The 19,858-nt window shown below is 38.0% G+C and overlaps 2 protein-coding genes across 3 annotated transcripts; both read left to right on the top strand.

Moving 5' to 3' along the window:
- Positions 1-205: 205 nt before the first annotated feature.
- Positions 206-7,177, top strand: LOC125727391 (mucolipin-3-like). Of its 2 annotated transcripts, XM_049004062.1 has the most exons (12): positions 206-582; positions 825-992; positions 2,037-2,190; positions 2,760-2,844; positions 3,073-3,169; positions 3,380-3,479; positions 4,872-4,984; positions 5,152-5,301; positions 5,731-5,832; positions 6,177-6,299; positions 6,373-6,579; positions 7,046-7,177. In XM_049004062.1, exons 1-12 carry the CDS (start codon positions 376-378, stop codon positions 7,175-7,177), a joined length of 1,638 nt encoding a protein of 545 aa, XP_048860019.1. In that variant the 5' UTR covers positions 206-375. The 2 variants fall into 2 exon arrangements, with proteins under 2 accessions (XP_048860019.1, XP_048860020.1); XM_049004063.1 differs by lacking the exon at positions 825-992.
- A 6,101-nt stretch (positions 7,178-13,278) lies between these two features.
- LOC125727381 (lysophosphatidic acid receptor 3-like) lies at positions 13,279-19,741 on the top strand. The gene is made up of 3 exons (XM_049004050.1): positions 13,279-13,454; positions 14,029-14,793; positions 17,863-19,741. Exons 2-3 carry the CDS (start codon positions 14,055-14,057, stop codon positions 18,186-18,188), a joined length of 1,065 nt encoding a protein of 354 aa, XP_048860007.1. The 5' UTR covers positions 13,279-13,454; positions 14,029-14,054; the 3' UTR covers positions 18,189-19,741.
- Positions 19,742-19,858: the final 117 nt, after the last annotated feature.

Here is a 19,858-nt window from a genome sequence, read left to right on the forward strand (position 1 = left end):
GACAGGTCGCAGGATATCTGTCTAATTTGCGCGTGTGTTTTGTGATGCGCTGGTAGCCCTTACAGGGTGCATCCCAGCTTTGTGCCCTATTCTGCCTACGGTCTGCTCTGGGGCCCCTGTAATTCCAAAATTAGTTAGAAGGTGGGTGGGTGATGATGAGACTCTAAAGCATTACCTTGTGTAAGAATATGAGCCTTAACGATAGTCATACTAACAACTCTTTTTTACTGTACATTCAAGGTCTTTAAAGTTAAACTTTAATATTTTTGAGGGTTTCATAAACTACAGCAGGCCAACCCTATAAATAAGATGGACTTTGAGCAACTAAAGAGTCTGTGGGTAGCTTGGAAATAGGTGTCATTTTCGCTGTAAGAGATGGACGAGGCAGGACGCACTGTAGCCTATGCGTCAGTAAACACCATGGACGGCCACTGTCTGAACTGGGACCAAGCTGCAGTTGAAGGTTTTAGGTGGAAACTGAAATACTTTTTCATGAACCCTTGTGAGAAATACAGAGTCCGAGGACGAAAACCTTGGAAACTCGCACTGCAGATTCTTAAAATCGCCATCACTACAATTCAGGTGGGAACTCTATGTATTAGACTTGGGTGTTATGTATTGTTTAAGCTGGTATAGAAGGCACAGTTGGTTGTTGCTTATATAGAATATGATGGCTTAATGTTAAGTGTGAGTGTATGAGTGTACGCCCTGCGATGGCGTTTTAATGTCTGGGATAGGCTCCAAGCCTCCCCACAACCCTGTCTGGATAAGTGGTTAGAAGATTTATGTATAAATATACATATATATATATTTTTTTTATCCAGTTGGTCTCATTTGGACTCAGTAATGAGATGGTGGTCACCTTCAAAGAGGAGAATTTGGTGTCGTTCAAGCATATTTTCCTTAAAGGATATTCTGACCGAATCACTGACACTCACACAGTGTATTCAAAGGACGATGTCTACGACCACATCTTATTCATAGCAGATCAGGTATGTAGAGAACACATGCAAACAAAGGGCACACTAGCACACACACAGACAGGAATTCCTTTGCCTTGTGGGGACCAAATGTCCCCACAACATGATGAATACCCGTTTTATTTTTTTTCCTTATGGGGACCAGTTTCCTAAAAATGCAAAAACTCTTGTATTTTGTTTGGTTACTTATGGTTATGGTTAGGGCTGGGTGGGGGTTAAGGTTGTAATAGTTAGCATCTTTCCCATAGAAATGGATGAGTGGTCGCTAAAAAGATATGGTTACATGACTGTGTGTGTGTGTGTGTGTGTGTCAGGTAAACATATCCTTATGGTGACCGCTCATTCACTTCTATGGGAAAAATGCTAACGCTAACTGTGAAAACCTTAACCCCTAGCCAGCCCTAACCATAACCATAAATAACCAAGTAAAATATTCTCTCTCTCTCTCTCTCTCTCTCTCTCTCACACACACACACACACACACACACACACACACACACACACACAATTCGTTGTCATGTGTTATTTTGGGTAATACACTTACTTTAATATTATGTATTATTCAGTCATATGCCAATATGAAAGACTTGTATTACTTTCTCAGCTCTGTATTGTGCAGAATGTGCACTGAGGAAATTAAACGTAATGATCGTATTAAAACCGAGCAGAATGAATTAGTCATTTATAACGGGAAGTTTTTTCTCTGCTCCATGACTTTTCCATTGAAATCTATGTTATAAACTTACAATCAATAAAGCTGAATATGGGAATGTCTGGCTAACATAATGAAATATTCGCATAATTACATAGGCATGTAGATTCTATGCATATAAGTGCATATTATACTCTTTTTAAAATGAGTTTTAGTGGGTCGCGGGTGGAAGGTTTGCCTCACCCTCCAGCCAGCTACTAACAATGCTTCTCAAATACAGATAACTGCCAGGAACATAGAACATTACTGGTTGACTCTTATTCTAATGTAATTATTTAAAATATAATTGATATTGATATTATTCATTGATACAATAAACACATGTCATTGTATCCTCTTTACAGTACATGAACTTGCCTAACATCACAGTTGGAAACCACGCTTATGATAAAAATGAAGGAATCTATGCACCACTCTCCGTTTGTCAGGATTTTTATAGAAATGCTAGCATTTCTTCTGAAAATGAAACGTTTGACATCGATACGAAAATTGAAACAGGTAAAAAAAAAAATTATATGCAATAAAAAGGACCAGGTAAGAAAAAAGGTGCTTATGAATCAGGTTAGACAAATATATGTGCTGTTTTTTTTGCATGTGAACGCTGACGCATCAGCAACTTTTAAAATCGAACCTTCCACATCACGGGGGTTGGGGGCGCAGCCCCTGGCACTAGAAAAACTACGTAGGATTTTCAGAGCACGAGATATGAGAAACATATGAGAAACGCGAGGAACAAAGATCACTGCAAGATATCACATGAGAGGCGCTGCTATAAACACGCTTGGTGTCCTCCAACCCAGCATCGCACGTATATTGTGTGCATGTATGAGTCACTTAATGTTATGTGTGTCATCTGCTGGCCTGCACAAAATTGCCAAAAAAAAAAAAAAATCCCAATTAATTTCTTATGCCGACCCGATATATCATAACCGCCATGAGGAATTCACAATGCAAAAGAGTCGACTGTAAATAAGCGCTTTGTCATGCGACCTTCACAGACAGGTTGCTGTTTCAGTTTTGAAGTAAATGCACAGTTTGAAAGTGTTTGTATGCTTTGTTTTCAACAGAATGTGCTAAAGTTTATCCTGGACAGCCTCCAGCAGAAGACAGACTGGAAGAATTCCTGAAGAATCTAACTTTGAATTTTAAAAGGTGCAATTTTTTAATATTGAACTAAAAGCTCTGGGAATGTCATTTCAGTTCAGATGAAATATAATGTAAGCAGGCTTATATGTAATCGTTTGCTTCATGTAACTGTTGCATAAATGAATGCATAAATATTTGACAAGTTGTCAAAACTTAGCAGTTAAACTATAAAAAAAAATAGATTCATCCATCAGACCTGCATTATTTTGACAGTAACGTTCTTCTGAATTCCAGGCTTCTGTCTGTCAATATTAACTTTACTCTTAAGGCCATAAATCTTCGGACCGTCGAGCATCACGAGCTTCCTGACTGCTATAACTTTATTGTCATGGTAGGTCATGTTACCTGAATACACCTCGTGGTTTACAAGTAGTGATGTAATGTAAACATCATTAAAGAAGGAAAAAAGTGAGGCTTCATTTAGCTTCAAATACAGTGATGATTACTTTTCCTTTGGCCTGAAAACTGTATTATCCTGCACTGGAAATTGTACATAAATCCCCTCTATAGAAAACTATTGTCTCTTGGTTAATTCTAACAGATTACTTTCGACAACAGAGCTCACAGCGGACAAATAAAACTTAATCTTAAGAATGATGTTGATATGTATCAGTGCAGAGACTGGAATGTAATAGGAATGTGTGAGTATTTTTCTTCTTCATTTTAAACTACACCAAGCTATATGAACATATGTTTATATGAAGATGTGTAATTTCCCATAGTGTGTGATTGTGTGTTAGTGTCTGCACTGTGGACAGGCACCCAAGCCAGGGTGTCCCCCACCTTGTGCCAGATTCTTCTGGGATTTAGGTGTAACCCTGCACTGGATAGATGGATGGATGGGTGGATATTAAAACATGATGAAAATCATAAGCTACTGATATGTCTTTGTCTAGAATACTTCCACTAATACCTTATCCTTTTTGTGAGTCAATTTGTATTGCTGCAATACTAACTGCCCCACCCTTGATTTTATACATGACTTACAGTGAATTTTTTTGTATCTGGCTTATTATTCAAGGTTGGGTTTTTGTTCTAACATTGAATTCAGGGATTTAAAGAGCGTAAAGAATTTCAAGTGGGAGAATCCAGCCCATGTCATAAATAACAGATGCATCCAACAATAATAAAGTTCAGACATGCAGTACCATTCAAAAGTTTGGACACAGCAAGCGGCCTACCAAGCAGAGTGATATAGTGTTGCATCACATGACCTGGCAACCTGACCTAAACATAGTAGAAATGGCTTGGGAGGAGTTTGACCAGAGAGTGAAGGAAAAGCGGATAATGAGTGCTAAGCATATATGTGGGACCCACTTCAGGACAGCTGGAAGAGCATCCCAGGTGTAGAGGAGACTGTGGGGTCAGCCAATCCCTGGAGCAGTTGGGGTTAAGGGCCTTTCTCAAAGGCCTGAGGGTGGGATCACTCTGTCGACCATGGGATTTGAACCTCCCACCTTCTGAGTCCCAACCCACAGAGCTGGCTCCCCCAAACAAATTATAATTTTGTTCTACTTTTTTGGCCAGTACATAATTCCATATATGTTATTTTATAGTTTTGATGTCTTTATAAATATTCTAAAGTATAGATAATAGTACAAATCGACCTTTCTGTGGGTAGGTGTCTCCAAACTTCTGACTGCTACTGTTAGCTACACCAAGTACTATGCCAAACACCCAAGCCAGAATATTCTGGTTATCTGTACAACCTGCCACATCCCTCACAGAACTGTTTCCTTCCCCTTTTGAAAGTTAAGCAATTTTTTTTGCTGTCACATGTCCAGGGATCTGGTGACTCAGTCATTCAGTCAGCCACTGATTAGCGTATGGTGTGGGTAGCGGACTTTGGCCTCACTGCCCACTTCATTACATTGCATTAAGTTATTCTACTGTACATGTTTTTTGGCAAGAAATTGTATATATTATATTGTTAATCAGGAGTTCCCACTTCGCTCTGCTTTAAATGTAAAAAATGTGCTTAAACATTAGGGTTTGGCACAGTGTATTCATATATATGTATATGTTTTATTTAGCAGGGAGAAACATCCAATACACATTATTCTTTGACTGCATAACAACTGTAGTCTGTTTGGCCTCCCTGATTCTGTGTAGCCGTTCAATTATCAGTGGCATTCAGCTGCAGTTTGTAAGTATACAGAATGTCATATGTATGCGTGGGACAAGCTTAATAACGACACGATACATTTGCATAAACATGTCCCACTAAATCATAGCTAATTAAAGATTTTTTGGAAATCATATATCATCACATTATATTGAGAGTGAATGACGTTTATTTTCATTTTATGCCAGGAGTGCATGCATTTTTTCTGGACTTTTCTTGGAAAGAATGTGCCCTGGTCCGATCGGATGGAGTTTGTAAATGGATGGTATATACTGATCACTGTCAGTGATACTCTAACCATTGTTGGGACTATTCTGAAAATAGCAATTCAGACCAAGGTGCGGCCAAAGATGAAGCACAGTGTTACCGCATCTTACAATATTTCTATTTCAGAAGGATCTGACGTTCTAGTTTTTAGAAAAATATTGAAAACTGGTTTTATTTAGAATTCAGTTTGATTTAATTTTTAATCATTTAATCATATATGGTGTTTTTTATTATTTTATTTGTTATTATAGAGCCTTGGTGCATGGTAATTTTTCTACAGGGATTGATCATTATACTGCTATATAATCTTGTTTTCCATTTGCTGAAATGTTGTATTTCAGTACTTGCTGATCTTAAATTGAACTATTTTTCAGCTTCATATGGTTGTATAATGGATTCATTAGTCTTTAATTTGACATAAAATAATATTTTATTATAAATAAAATTATAAAATCAGTGTACTCCACACATTGGGAACTTATTTCTGTCTTTCATTTTAGAATTTAACAAGCTATGATGTCTGTAGTTTTCTGCTGGGGACTGCTACACTGTTTACCTGGGTTGGAGTCATTCGTTACTTAGGCTACTTTAGGAAATATAACGTAAGTGTCCTACATTTTGTAAAGTGACCAGTCTTTGAAATCCCTAATCCTAGATGAGTACTGTACTGCTTGGTGCTCAGGAAAATATCTTCACCATGAAATGCAAGATGACTGACATTAAAAATGAAACATCATTACAGGTTTTTATACTGCATTCAGTCATTGTAACCTTGATGGATTTCTTAATTCTATGGATTAGCATTTGGGATGCAGCCACTTGGATCTTACATATTATAGACTCAAGTTTGAAACATTACTTTGCATTATGCAGTCAATAAATCCATTACAATAAAGTCTAATTTAATATGTTTTCTTTTTTACTTAATTTTGGAACTGTTCTCCAGATTCTTATCCTAACGCTGAGAGCGGCTTTTCCAAACGTGGTCCGTTTTTGCTGCTGTGCCTCCATGATCTACCTTGGTTACTGCTTCTGTGGTTGGATCGTGTTGGGACCTTATCATGAGAAAGTAAGCCTTCTATACACTGCAAAAGCAGAAATGTGCCTCCATACCAAACCATGACAAAACACTGCTTTTCCAGTTCCGGACCATCAACACCGTGTCAGAGTGCCTGTTCTCCCTCATCAATGGAGACGACATGTTCACGACGTTCAAGAACATGCAACAGAGGAGCTCCCTTGTGTGGCTATTCAGCCGGCTATACCTCTACTCCTTTGTGTCCATCTTCATCTACACAGTGCTCAGCCTGTTCATCACTGTCATCACTGACACATATGAGACTATCAAGGTAATTTTTCATAAGTTTTCATCTGTTGCTGATGTTGTTCAGAGTCATGTGATATCTACTAGCTATCCATCCAAACTTGGTCATCAGAGTTCCTCAATATGGTCAAAAAATGTTTCAAAACCTTTAGTCCATGAATACTTTGACTAACTGCTGCTGTCTTCACTTGTCTGTTCCATTGTTATGATCTCAGTTGACAATAATTGATGTTCTTTCTTGGAATTTGAACTTATCTGGTCCAGTAGGATCCAAAGTTTCATGGTATTTTGCCTTGCTTTTATGTTCTAACTATGTTTTATATACCTTTTCCTCCAATGCCCATTGGAGGCTGAGCTTAGCAGCACAGGAGATTAAATAAGCTCCTTGACCTTTGTATTCTGCCTCACATGTGCATCACTTTGTACAAAAGCATTTAGCAAGTAAATAAATGTAAGTATAATATCTACATTCCAAACTTTCCCCCCTATAGAAACGCCAGCAAAGTGGTGTCCCTGAATCAGAATTGCATGCCTTCTTGGCAGATTGTAAAGACCTGCCTGATTCAGGAATGTTCAAGCAAGAGAATGTACCATCTCCATGCCTTTCCTGTTGTCCTCGGTAAGCTGTGGAAATCTGGATTTTAATTGCATAAATCCATAACCCTAATAACCCTAAATTTACAAACAACTTTTATGACTCTTTTGTTCATCACAGTATATACTGTATCTTCGCTCTCAGTTAAGACATCAGCATGTTAGTGAAACTCAAGCCATTTTAAATGGTGCGTACATTTAATGCCAGTCTGCAGTCCATTTTCAATAAACCAAAGTTTATTGTAATATGTAAAATTTTTGTGGGGGAAAAGTTATTCAGATAAATGTTCTGTATTGTGAGTTGCAATATTGTACAAAGGTTTTCATATCCTCTTGTAATTCAATTTTTTTTCGAGGCACCCAAGTATTTCAACTATGACATAGGGAATTAATGTCCTGTTGCTATGAAAATTGCCTAAAAGTTTCCAACTTGAAAGTTTTACGTAAGAAGCTGCATTGTTTGATCCAGTTGTGCAAGAGGCATTTGATCTTGCTATTTACACCAAATCTTGTAAATATGAATTATAAATTGAACTTTACAAGAATCTTTTTTTCTGTTCAAACAAGGAATAAACCGCTTATTTGGTTATCTTGCAGGTCTTGATGTGGTAAAATACTTTCAAATATTAACCATATTTTGATGTCAAATCCTACTATGTAAAAGAACAATAATAAAACCTAAGTAAAGCACATTTTTTTTGTACTGGAAGCTTGTTTGCCATTGGCTCATCACTGATGATTTATTGTTATTTATTGAAATCTAATTTTTCTTTGGACCACACGATTACAACAGCCATTGATCAAAATCTGAAGGGGACAGAAAGTTATAGGATGATTTTATTAAAAATTTGGCTGAGGAATTACTCCCTGCCTTTATTCCTCTTGAAAACGCGGATCACAGAAAATTGCATGCTTTTGTTCACCAAGTAAATGGTCAGTGAAGGAGCAGTTTCAGCCAAGTCGGGGCAATTTGGCTAGCTGTACAGTGTAATTGGTGGAGTTACATCACTGCGAGCCAAATCTTTACCGTACACAAAACATGCAGCTGAAAACAAGGGACGCGGCACATAAGAGCCGAGAATACAGGGATATAATTTAGGTATTCTTCATCTGCCCAAGAGTGCTCTTCAAAATGAATCACAGATGTCAGCTTCTGAAAGCTACTACAAACTCCATACAAACTTATTATGACTTAGAAACTGTCCTTGAAATTTTTGTGATGCTAGGTTGTGGAATTTTGCAAAGATAACAGTTATTGTGGGGGTGGTGAGTGACTCTATGAGTTAGACCTCTCTGCTCATGAAACACAGGTCACAAATTCAAATCCCATGTCTGGAAAAGTGATTTCGCCCCTGACAGACCCTACTCTCCCAAATGTATGAAGGTATCTACTTTGTACTATTACTGCTGTAGATTTTCAATATGATATCAAGATTGCTTTCGTATTGATATTATACATTTTTATTCCACTGCTAAATATTTTGATCTTATTTATGTTTTCATAGTTGTAGATGTCCGTGAAAGATAACAGTGACTGTTCCCCAGTTTTAAAGAAAACAATACCAGAGGGAGTCTTTTTGTGTTGTCCTGGAGAAGGTACACAATTCATCAGTCTTCATGTGATTGTTTCCTTCTCACTGAGGCTAACCCACTGTGGCAGAAGCAATGAAATTAGTGGTCATGGAAATGACACACCATGTGATGTGCTGATTACAGGGAAAGGCAGGGTCGCTATGGGAAAATGTTTCTCCTTGTATGTCATGGCCTCACATGAATGAGTAGGTACCCATAAAGGCTGAAATACTGCAGCAACATTTGTGTGAACCATGCAAGTATGTTTTTCATTTGTTGTTTTGATTTTATATTCCTCATAGAAAAACAGCTTTCAGTGAGATAAGACTATTACTATACTGTGACAAACAGAGTTACATTTAACTTAGAACTCTTGATATTCCATACTAACACAAGTTCTGCTTCATGACAAACTGTATTTCATAGATAAACTATAGGACTTTTCAGATGAAACTGTTATCACTGACAGTTAAATAAACTAAAATGAATAATAATTATAAATTTAGATACAATGGGAAGGTTAGGGAGCAGGTTGGGGAGTACAGTGTGTTGCTATACCCAATACACGATGAAAAACCTCAGGATCCCAGCTGGTGATCCCTCAGGTTGACGTGCAGTCCTGCCCCACCTTCCGGAAATTTCCATCTATCTGCCGCAGCCAGGTGTTACGTGGCCTGGTCCAGCCACTTGTGTCCTCAGCAATGAGGATCCTGTGAGCCGGATCACCCTCAGGGAAATGCGCCACATGGCCGTAGTGCCGTAACTGACGCTCCCTCACAATGCAGGCAATGTCCCTCATTTGAGACTTCGCTAGCAACCACTCATTCTACACAAGTCAAACCAGCAGTAGCCAAGGATTCTCTGAAGAGACACAGTATTGAAGGAGTTCAGTCTTTGTCTCAGATCACTGGATAGCATCCATGTTTTGCAGCCATACAGCAAGACAGGGAGTCTTATTGGACTGCTGTCCTCTTTCAAAGATAATGGGAGCGCCATATTGAGAATGCCACACACCCCTTTCCAGTGACAATAGTACAATGGCACGATTGGTAAATTTCTTTAAAATGTTTATCACGCAGACCCAATGACAACTTTTGGAATCTTTATATGTGCAATATTATTAACATTAACCTTGTTGCATTTTTCATAAAGATTTAACAAATTGTAGTTAACCATAAAGGACAGGGTATACTCTTTGATGGTACTATGTTGCTCCCCTTTAAGGTAACTGAAAGTAAGACCTAATGAAACACCCAACACTTAAAAAAATATCAATCTCAATAACATTCCCAACTCAACAAGTTGCCATATTTTCCTCATGAATTAGAGCCGATTAGATGCTATCAGTTTAATACTTTTGATTCTTTACTACTAGATATGCATGTGCTCATGGGCGCCGTTTAGTCTGATCACTTGGGGCTGTAGCCCCAAAGTCAATCTTCCTTCAAAAAAAAAAAACTAAACAAAGTAAAGCCCCAGGTAAACGTGACTTAGCCCCCGGTCTTTCCAATAGCTAGAACCTCCCGTGCTTATCTTTCTCCTATTTTTTGTAGACTTACAACTGCACATCTAAAAAAGTGATCTTTGTTGATGGTGCAAATAAAAACTTGGAATGTAACGTCACAAATCCGGTTGAGGGTTATTGGAATGTACACACATGCAGTGAGCCGTTCACACTACATGGAATGTAGTCAACTCTTTAGTGCTGAACGGGTTTCAAAGTCACTTGTACAAATAAAATGCATGTGTTGCTTTTCCCAAGATCTTTGATCAAGATAAAATGCATTTTAAAAGACATTTTTGTGGAATTACTCCGTAGCAGGTATGTTTTTAGTACATTACAAAATACTCCAGAAGATTTCTGCTTTTGATTTATGCTGTTTAATAACAAGTAATCCTCGAATAAAATGCTTGTTTGTGCATTGTTTTGTGAAGCAACACATAATTTCACTTCCAGGAAAATATCAATTTTCCTTTAATAAATCTCATTCATGTTTATGATTCATTGTCGAGGTGCAGTAGTTAGCACTGTCGCCTGGTGTCTCTGGGACCAGTGTTCTGTGCATGGAGTTTGCATGTTCTCTCCGTGTGGTGTTTTCTGGGTACTCCCAGAAACCCCCCCCCCCACACACACACATTCACACACACACATTCACACAGTCCAAAGACATGCTAAGATGAATTGGAGTTACCAAATTGTCCATAGATGTGACTAATGTGTGTGTGTCTGCATGGTATATGTATGTGCGTGTGTGTGTGTGTGTGCATGGTATATGTATGTGCATGTGTGTGTGTGTGTGTGTGTGTGTGTGCATGGTATATGTATGTGTGTGTGTGTGTGTGTGTGTGTGTGTGTGTGCATGGTATATGTATGTGCGTGTGTGTGTGTGTGCATGGTATATGTATGTGCGTGTGTGTGTGTGTGTGTGTGTGCATGGTATATGTATGTGTGTGTGTGTGTGTGTGTGTGTGTGTGTGTGCATGGTATATGTATGTGCGTGTGTGTGTTTGTGTGTGTGCCTGGTATATGTATGTGCGTGTGTGTGTGTTTGTGTGCCCTGCCATAAAATGGTGTCCCATCCTGGGTTATTTCTTCCTTTGCAGCCATTGCATCCAAACCCCTGCAACTCTCAATAGGACAAGCAGGTACTGAAAATAGTTAGATGATACATTGTTTTATTTCTCCCTACTGACTATTGTTCATATTTTGTATTCATATATGATCAGCAGCCTGAGAAAATCATTTACTATTTACTTAAAGAGACAGTGTGAATACCAACATTTTGTGTGACTGACAAATTTTGAAACAGAGAAATCCAAATGCTAAGGCAGCGTTTGCTAAAGTACTCTCACAATTCTATATTCCACAAAAGATACTATAACAGAGCTGTCCACTTTATGCCAAAAATAGAGTAATAAACTTAATGTTTTTAAATCTTCTGTGTGACCACTAATATTACAGTAGTATATATGAAAATTAAATAGCTTCATTCCTATTACACATAAATCAGACTGAAATAAATGAAGAGGGAAATTCTATCAATTCATGCTTAGAAATATGATCCCTGAGACACAAGAATTGGCTAAGGAATCATCCTGTATGACCAGTGCAACTGCCATGGCGAGGGCCAAACTAAAACTGTCTTTGTGCAAATTTGCCGATAGCTAACCTGAAACCCAGGTAACTGTCCCATGCATTAAGCAGTTCCCTTGCATTAACCAGTGAGAAGATCATGACTGTAACAATTCTCATTAAGCTGAGAATTCTAAAACACCTTGATTTCTAGTGGCAAAGAACCACCATCTAATTAATCACACAAAAATGTTACATGTAAACTTTATTATGAAATAAACCCAATCGTTCAAGTAGATAAGATAAACACAAATCATGTTAATATTTTGGCACCAAGCATTTCATTATTTCAAACACCATTGGCATCCGACCTGAATTTTTGTATTTTCTTAAGTATAACACATAAACAGAAACCAGACAGGAGACTGGGATTCTTCACAAATTGTCTTTGTCCAGATCGTTGGATCAGTCTTTTCAATGAAACTTAAACAAAAGCCCTTGAAACAGATATCATTTGAGGTGTCTTGCTTCTATTTGTATTTATTAAGTTACGGTGACATTACACTGCATATCCTTACAGGAATCTAAGACACACAGGAAGGCGAAGATTTCCCAAAAGTGTTTGTCTTGTGCATTTGGTAAAAAAAACTATCACGTGTCCTGCAATAATCAGCAGATTACTTAATCAAAATAATTGCTAACACTTTACTTGACAGAACACAAATTCTTAGTAATAAGTCAGTTACTACTGAAGTACAAAAAACTTAAGCAATCATGGGCAACTGGGCATACAGTTGCTTCTTGCGATAAAATTCATTAATGATGAACAAATCTGAGATCAGTATTTCACTTGTGTTATTCATGACTTGTTCCTTCAGTAGGTCATAAAAGATTTAAATAATTAACAGATACAGTATATAGTAACTGATTGAGATAAAATCTGTTTAATCATGATTCATTAATGTTGAATTAACATAAGATCAATATTACACAGGCTTGTGCCAGCATAACTTTTGGAGAACCATTACTGTATGAATGCAATGATGAACTACAACCAATTTAATGCAAATCGATAAAACTTCATTAAGAACAGCTCAAACTATGTGCTTTTTCTTCTTAATTGAAATGTTATATGGGGGGGTATAGGTTGGCAGTTACAGGACATGGATGGATTGACATTATATAAGAGTTTTTCAAAAGCAAACAAACAGGTGGAAACAACTTTATGTCCCCCATTCAGGTGAGTTCCCATATTTGTTTGTATATGAAGTTAACATTAAGCAAGAATCATTAACATTCATTGTCTATTTCCGTATTTCCCCAAGCTCTCTGTGGTAGTTCCTATTTGTAAACCTACTGTTTTACGGAAACAGGCATCCTGTGATGGAAACTGTGTTTTTTTATCCTGGGACCAAAACTGGGCATCGACTTTAAATGTAAATAACAGCGAGAACATGGTATTGGTCATAAATGAGAGTAAAACATGCGCAGAGCAGCAGGAACGGCACACTCCGCTGGGTGCGCTTCTCTCTGTCAGTCACGCACTCCGGAGTTCCGTCTAAGGCAATGGAGACGTAGCCAGTCCCAAACAGAACCTGAAAGACTGGAACTCTCAATACCGGAAAAAAATATTTATATGCCAACTAAATATAATTAATCAGGTAGGTTCTCTGATTTACTGTCATATAGCCTATTTAGTCGTGTTTTCGAAAGCGATATATATCTATTCGTGATTATATTCGACTGTATACGAATTTTACATGCGTAACCCTGGTGGTGTAATCAGATTGCCGAAGAAGCAGTGCTTTGTTTGCGCTTGTTTCTTTCTTTTACCTTTTCGATGTAAAGTGTGAAACATACAGCGAAGTAGCGGCGGTCCACATTACACAGTTTACAGAGATCATTTTTACATCCCTGTGAACTTTGTACTTGGCACCCAGTCTGACGTTTTATTTCCCACAGTCAGATAGACGTTTTCAAGGCAAACAACATGCAACTAAATTATATTATCAATAGCCATTTACGATCTGTATCAAATCACCTTAAATATATTAAAGTAATATAATTCATCTTATTTTATGTATTCGTATATGCCATTCAACCTCGTATGGCAATGTGTGAAATCGGCGCATTCAGTTTTGCAGTATGCATATCACAGTAAGAATTAATTTGCAATTAAATATTACAATATAGATAATTACGCTTTCTTCATATAATATTTTCTGTATTTCTCAGTCATCTTCTGTAGAAGCTGATGCAAGATGAGCAACCAGACTGAATGCCACTTTGACCAGCATATGGACTTTTTCTACGAAAACAGAAACCAGACAGGAGACTGGGATTCTTCACAAATTGTCTTTGTCCAGATCGTTGGATCAGTCTTTTGCTGTTTTATCCTTCTGTCCAACGCCATGGTCATTGCTGCTGTGATTACTAACAAGAGGTTTCATTATCCATTTTACTACCTGCTTGCCAGCCTTGCTGCCTCAGACTTTCTTGCTGGTATAGCTTATGTCTACCTCATGTTCAACACAGGTGGAGTCTCTAGAAAGCTCACTATTCCCATGTATTTCGTTCGCCAAGCCTTGCTGGATACGAGCCTCTCAGCTTCCCTAGCTAACCTACTGGTTATTGCACTGGAGCGCTACATATCTGTCCTGAATTGGAAGGTGCACAGTAACCTTACGAAGCGGCGAGTCACTCTACTTATCGTGCTGGTCTGGGCGCTCTCTATATTTATGGGTGCCGTGCCCAGCCTTGGCTGGAATTGTATCTGTAATCTGGACACATGCTCCACACTCGCCCCGATATACAGCAGGAGTTACCTGGTATTCTGGTCTCTGTCTAATCTGTTGCTGTTTCTAATTATGGTAGCAATCTACCTGAGGATATACATTTATGTCAAGAGAAAAACGGCGGTTCTGTCCAAACACACAAAGGGGTCTCTAAACCGCAAGAGGACGCCTATCAAGCTCATAAAGACTGTAATGCTGGTGCTAGGTGAGTCGTAGTGTTACTTCTCCTGTTCGAAATGTACCCAGATGTAGCTGTAAGTTTTAAAAGAATATTTGTAATCCACTGCCCTCAGCATACGTGGCTGATTAACAAAAATCAAGTATGGAGAAGCTGGGTTGGGGTCAGTTAGACCCAATTGTTTTTGAGTTTGGTGCTGGCAGCTAGCTGGTTTGCAAGTAGCTATTATAGTATTGCACACATGACAATGAGAAGAGAGCTCCTTGCATTTAGCAACACCACATGTGTCAACTAAACAGAAATAATTCTATGGTGCAAGGAAACAAAATAAATTCTGATCTCAGACAGTGTACTTCACTGATTTGTTCTTCTGGATTTGAAAATGAATTTGAAAGCACTGTGTCGATGTTATTGAGGGGAGATCAGGGTCTGAATGAATATTAGGACAGATGTGATTAACAGTTTTTTTAACAGTTTTATCCATGAAATGAAACTACCATCTTCATTTTCTTTCTTTGGCACTGAACAAATCCATAGCTCAAGAAGATATGAGATAAGTCATATAAGTTATGATTTAAAGTTAATCGATCAGTGTTATAGGTGGTCAGTATAGATTCAGTTGTACTCTCAGTTTAAGATGTCCTGGGACCGGTACTACGAAGCGAGGTTACTGGCTTATCAGGGTAACTTGTCGGATTTAAGGTACCACAGTTTAAATGGACTGCATATTCTTTCACTTACATTTTGCCCAGACTGCCTTAAGTCCGACACATTACCCCGATAAGCCAGTAACTCTGCTTCGTAGTACAGGCTACTGGGGTAGCTGTGTGATTTGCAGAGAAAAGGCTTCACATCCCTATAGAGGGTCTTGTTTGCATCATTAGAACCTTCTGTGAAACCTGTGCAGTCATTGTATAGTACAAATTTTTCCATAAAAGAAGAAAAACATGAAAAAAATACATGAACACATGTGCCCATGGTATACAGTGTCCTGAAATGTACTGTGAGAACTCTTACATATTATTTATTAGGGAGTTTGAATTGTGGAGTCCTGGATTTTTTATAATAGTTCATGGGATCACGTCCTAAGGATGAAAAGTAAACATGTACCATATAAGGATCCTATTAACCCGAAACACCTGTTAATTGCGAATTATGGGATGAGTTCTGTTTAATCCCTTGTTGCATAAGATGTAAAATGCAGTGAGAAACAAACCTGAAAATGCGTGAAAAACAGGCTGAGTGACTTTTGTGAATAAGAGTTTTTTTCCACATGTCTTTCAAGTAGTAATTTTTTTCCCTCATAGTTAAGTTTTAGTTGGGTGCACAGGGTAGATTAGCCCAACATGAGTGGAACAACAATATGAGTATTAGTCACGCCCTCATCATAGCTAATCTGTACAGGTTTGACGAGTCTGATTTGATGATATTCGCTGTCCTTCTTAAGTTCTTATAAGTATTACTGTAAAGAGTTTAGAATGTACCTTTAAGAGCGCCATTCATTGTGTTTTTTTAGTTTAGTGTTTAAGGGTCAGCTCAGATGTCTTGCATTCTGTGGTTGTGGCGTCTCTCTGCTCTGTCACCCACAAGATAAGAGAAACGTTAAGGAGCTGCCACATCTCCTCTGCTGCATTATTCATCTGAACCTGCAGTGTAATTTTCTAACACAAGGGCGGTATTTACAAAGACAAGCTGGCAAACAGAAAATAGTAGGTGTATATTTGTGTGATTTCTTGTCTTGGGAATAGACGGTATAGGTTGTCATTTGAGCTTTCCGAAAACTACATTTGATATGTCACAAGATGGGATACCTTTTTCAGTGCAATTTTTGTAACTGAATAGCCTTCATTTACTAAACCAGTCCTGGCACAATTTTTGTGATGTATGAAAAATTTTGTCTTTTTTTTTCATCTTTTAAAATTGTGGGTGAAGCTCAATGGCAGAATTGAGGATCAGATTGTTTACCGCTTATCCATACTTTATTATTTAGATGTGTTGTGCTTTAATTCACATTTGTGCACGTGATACAGTTTCAGTCAGGTGTGTAATACCACAATCCTTTTGACATTTTAGAGACAAGTTTGCTTTTAAGTCAGTATTACATAGTTTATAATGATAGTAGAGGAATTATTCTGAATTAAGTAAATGTTAAATTCTAATGAAAGAAACCATTGCACGCATAATATGATTTCAGCTAGGCACCCATATGGTGTTCTTTCAGTTGCATCATAGGAGGTTAAAATGTGGGATGTGTTCATGGGAGACGTTTAATTAAAGCTTAAATGAATATGACATGGATGATTTGTCACCATATGATGTTATTTTTATTGCATACCATTTGATGCTGTAATACTGTACATCTTGAATGAAACTCTTTGTGCCTTTGACCAAGACCCATTTTAACAAGGATTAAATGAATCAGTGTGTCCACATTTTGGGGACATACTATGTGCCACAGGGGAGCTAATGAATAGAGAGAGACCTCGTCACTGGCAAAGTTGTCTCCAAGTGTACTTGAATTTCAGCATAAAAAAAAAATCTTTTCGGTGTCGATATAAACGTAGGTGTCGGTGCTGTAAGGGAGGGTGTGTTTTTGACTTTCAGAGATCAGTCTTGTTTTCTCTCTGTGCAAATTGTGCACAGCAGACAGCCAAGCAGACAAGCTCCTACATGTGTTGCTTGAGTCAAAGCATTTATCATCTGTAGGCGGGTTTCTGTCTTTGCTGGTTTGGCTGGGGCCATAAGCAGCATGTTTGAAAAATGAATGGAACTAATACAGTACATTGTGACAAATGAAACTGAATGCAAGTTAATACATTCAACTGAATGCAAGTTAATAAACATTATTTTCTTCCTTATTGATACTTTTTTTTTACTTCCACTGAGTTTTCTGACTGGTGGATGCGTAGGGACATGCAATATTTACCACTTTTTATAATCTGAAGTTTCGAATCATTAGTGCCAGTACCGTAATAATTACCGTATAATATAATACCATATAATATAATCCTTAAACCCTGCACTGAAAATTGTTTCTATCATCCTATCTCTGAGTATTTCTCTATCAGCATGTCAACATGTGGTTCTGTCTTCTAGGAGCGTTTGTGGTGTGCTGGACCCCAGGGCTGGTGTTACTTCTGATGGACGGTCTGAACTGCGAAAAGTGTATGGTGCTGGTCTTCAAAAGGTGGTTACTCCTCTTGGCTGTGCTCAATTCCGTCATGAATCCCATCATCTACTCCTACAAGGATGAGGAAATGTGGATGACTTTCAAGAATTTCTTGCGTTGCGTATGCAATGGGACCCGGAGGCAAAGGTCCTCTCGGGTTAACTCCCGGGCCCTGAGCTCCAAGGAGGATCCGGGCAGCACTCCCTGCACCTCTGATGACAAGGTTTCCAGTAAGGAAATTCTCCAGGCGTGAGTTCACCCCGCAACTGGTTTACTGGGAATAAGAAGAGAATGTGACATGCAGATTGTTAGTGTGGACAAAGAGGTTCACAGTTCTGCAGGTGTTCACTGTAATATTTAAACCTTACAAATCAGATGTAAGTGTCTAATTCAATATGTGTTGTTCTCGGTTTTCAGTTTAAATGAATAGACCAGTTATATAAATTCTATTTTGATATAAAAATTTTGTACTGAATTTTACCTTTCTTATTGCATTTTTTTGCAACAGTAGATTTTGTTCTTAGATTGATTAATTCATTTTTTATTTCAATTGTTTTAATGTATTTTTTGTTAAAAATGTATTCTTTAGAAGAAACGTAAACTACTGTTAGGTGCCAATGAATCTGTATCACTAAATTTGATAACTTTTAGTGCAGATGGAAAATCCGAGTTCATTTAGCACCATGGAATACTCTGTATCAAAAATTGAACATTTCATTCAGTTATATTATTACATTAATGCTTTTTTAATCTTTTGATATCAGAATGCACTTTTTACTGTAAATAGATAAATAATTGCTAGATGACACTGTTATCCAAATGACTGCCATGGTCAATCATTTGTATGGACTGACATGTTTCAGAAGGCTAGGTTATTGAATACACAAACAATAACTTTAACAATACTGTCAACAGTCAAGAGTGGAGCCACCCAGTGCTGCATTAGATTCTCACTAAAGTGTCACAAGAGGTCCCTCATGTATGATTCATGGGTAAGGAGAACATGGGAAGACTATGCCCTGACTGCAACTTAAATACATACGGAGAATTTTCTTATTTTACCCTCCTCTTCCTGCAGCAGTTTTTCAGTGTCTTCTTCATTGTAGCCTTTAAGGCTAACTAATAACTAATAACTAATAACTAATGGAAGGATAGCAATAAGAAGTACCACCTAAGATTAATCTGGTCATTTTGATAAAGGTGCAGAGACAACGGGTGATCCGATTAGCGCCGATTTCGCAGCTGGTGAGCAGGTCCAGGGCGTGTTCCTAAGTGCTTCTGGATCCCTTTCGGTGAGGGGGGGGGGGTGGGATTTTATCACACTTCTCTCTGCTGGCTATAGCACTGCGATGCTGAGCGAATTCTACGTCTTGTATTGAATCCGGCATTACCTGCTGTGAAAAGAAGTGGATGGCAGAGGATAGCGAGCTGCAGAGTCTCAGAGAAGAAAAATAGAAGTCGGGGGGCTTTTATTTCTTCAGTCTAAATTCCATATTGCTTTTCACTATATTATTGTATTTTTCTTAATTTATCAGCATTCCGTAATTGTATGTTATGACATCATGCAGATACTGTAGACATCAATTACCTACTACACTGCAAGGATGGGAAGCCAAAGTTGATAGGTATATATATTTGTGAATATTCCTAATATAATTGTTTGGTTATATAAATTTGAAACACGTAAAGGTAAATATATACATAATAAAGTGGACCTGTTGTCATGGTTTAGCGAAGGCATGTGCGTTTGTCACTGTAAGCGCATGTGCTTGACAAGATGTTACAAATATATGAGGTTGGATCTTATGTGTAATTGTGATATTTATCTTTGCAAGACTTTGCAGTTTCTGATTCTTACTGAGCTTTTTCTACAACTAAGGCTGTGAAATGTATGATTCTGCCCTCCAGAATAACAGTGGTTCT

Source organism: Brienomyrus brachyistius, unplaced genomic scaffold, assembly GCF_023856365.1.
Source record: "Brienomyrus brachyistius isolate T26 unplaced genomic scaffold, BBRACH_0.4 scaffold96, whole genome shotgun sequence".
In the NCBI taxonomy this organism is placed as follows: domain Eukaryota; kingdom Metazoa; phylum Chordata; class Actinopteri; order Osteoglossiformes; family Mormyridae; genus Brienomyrus; species Brienomyrus brachyistius.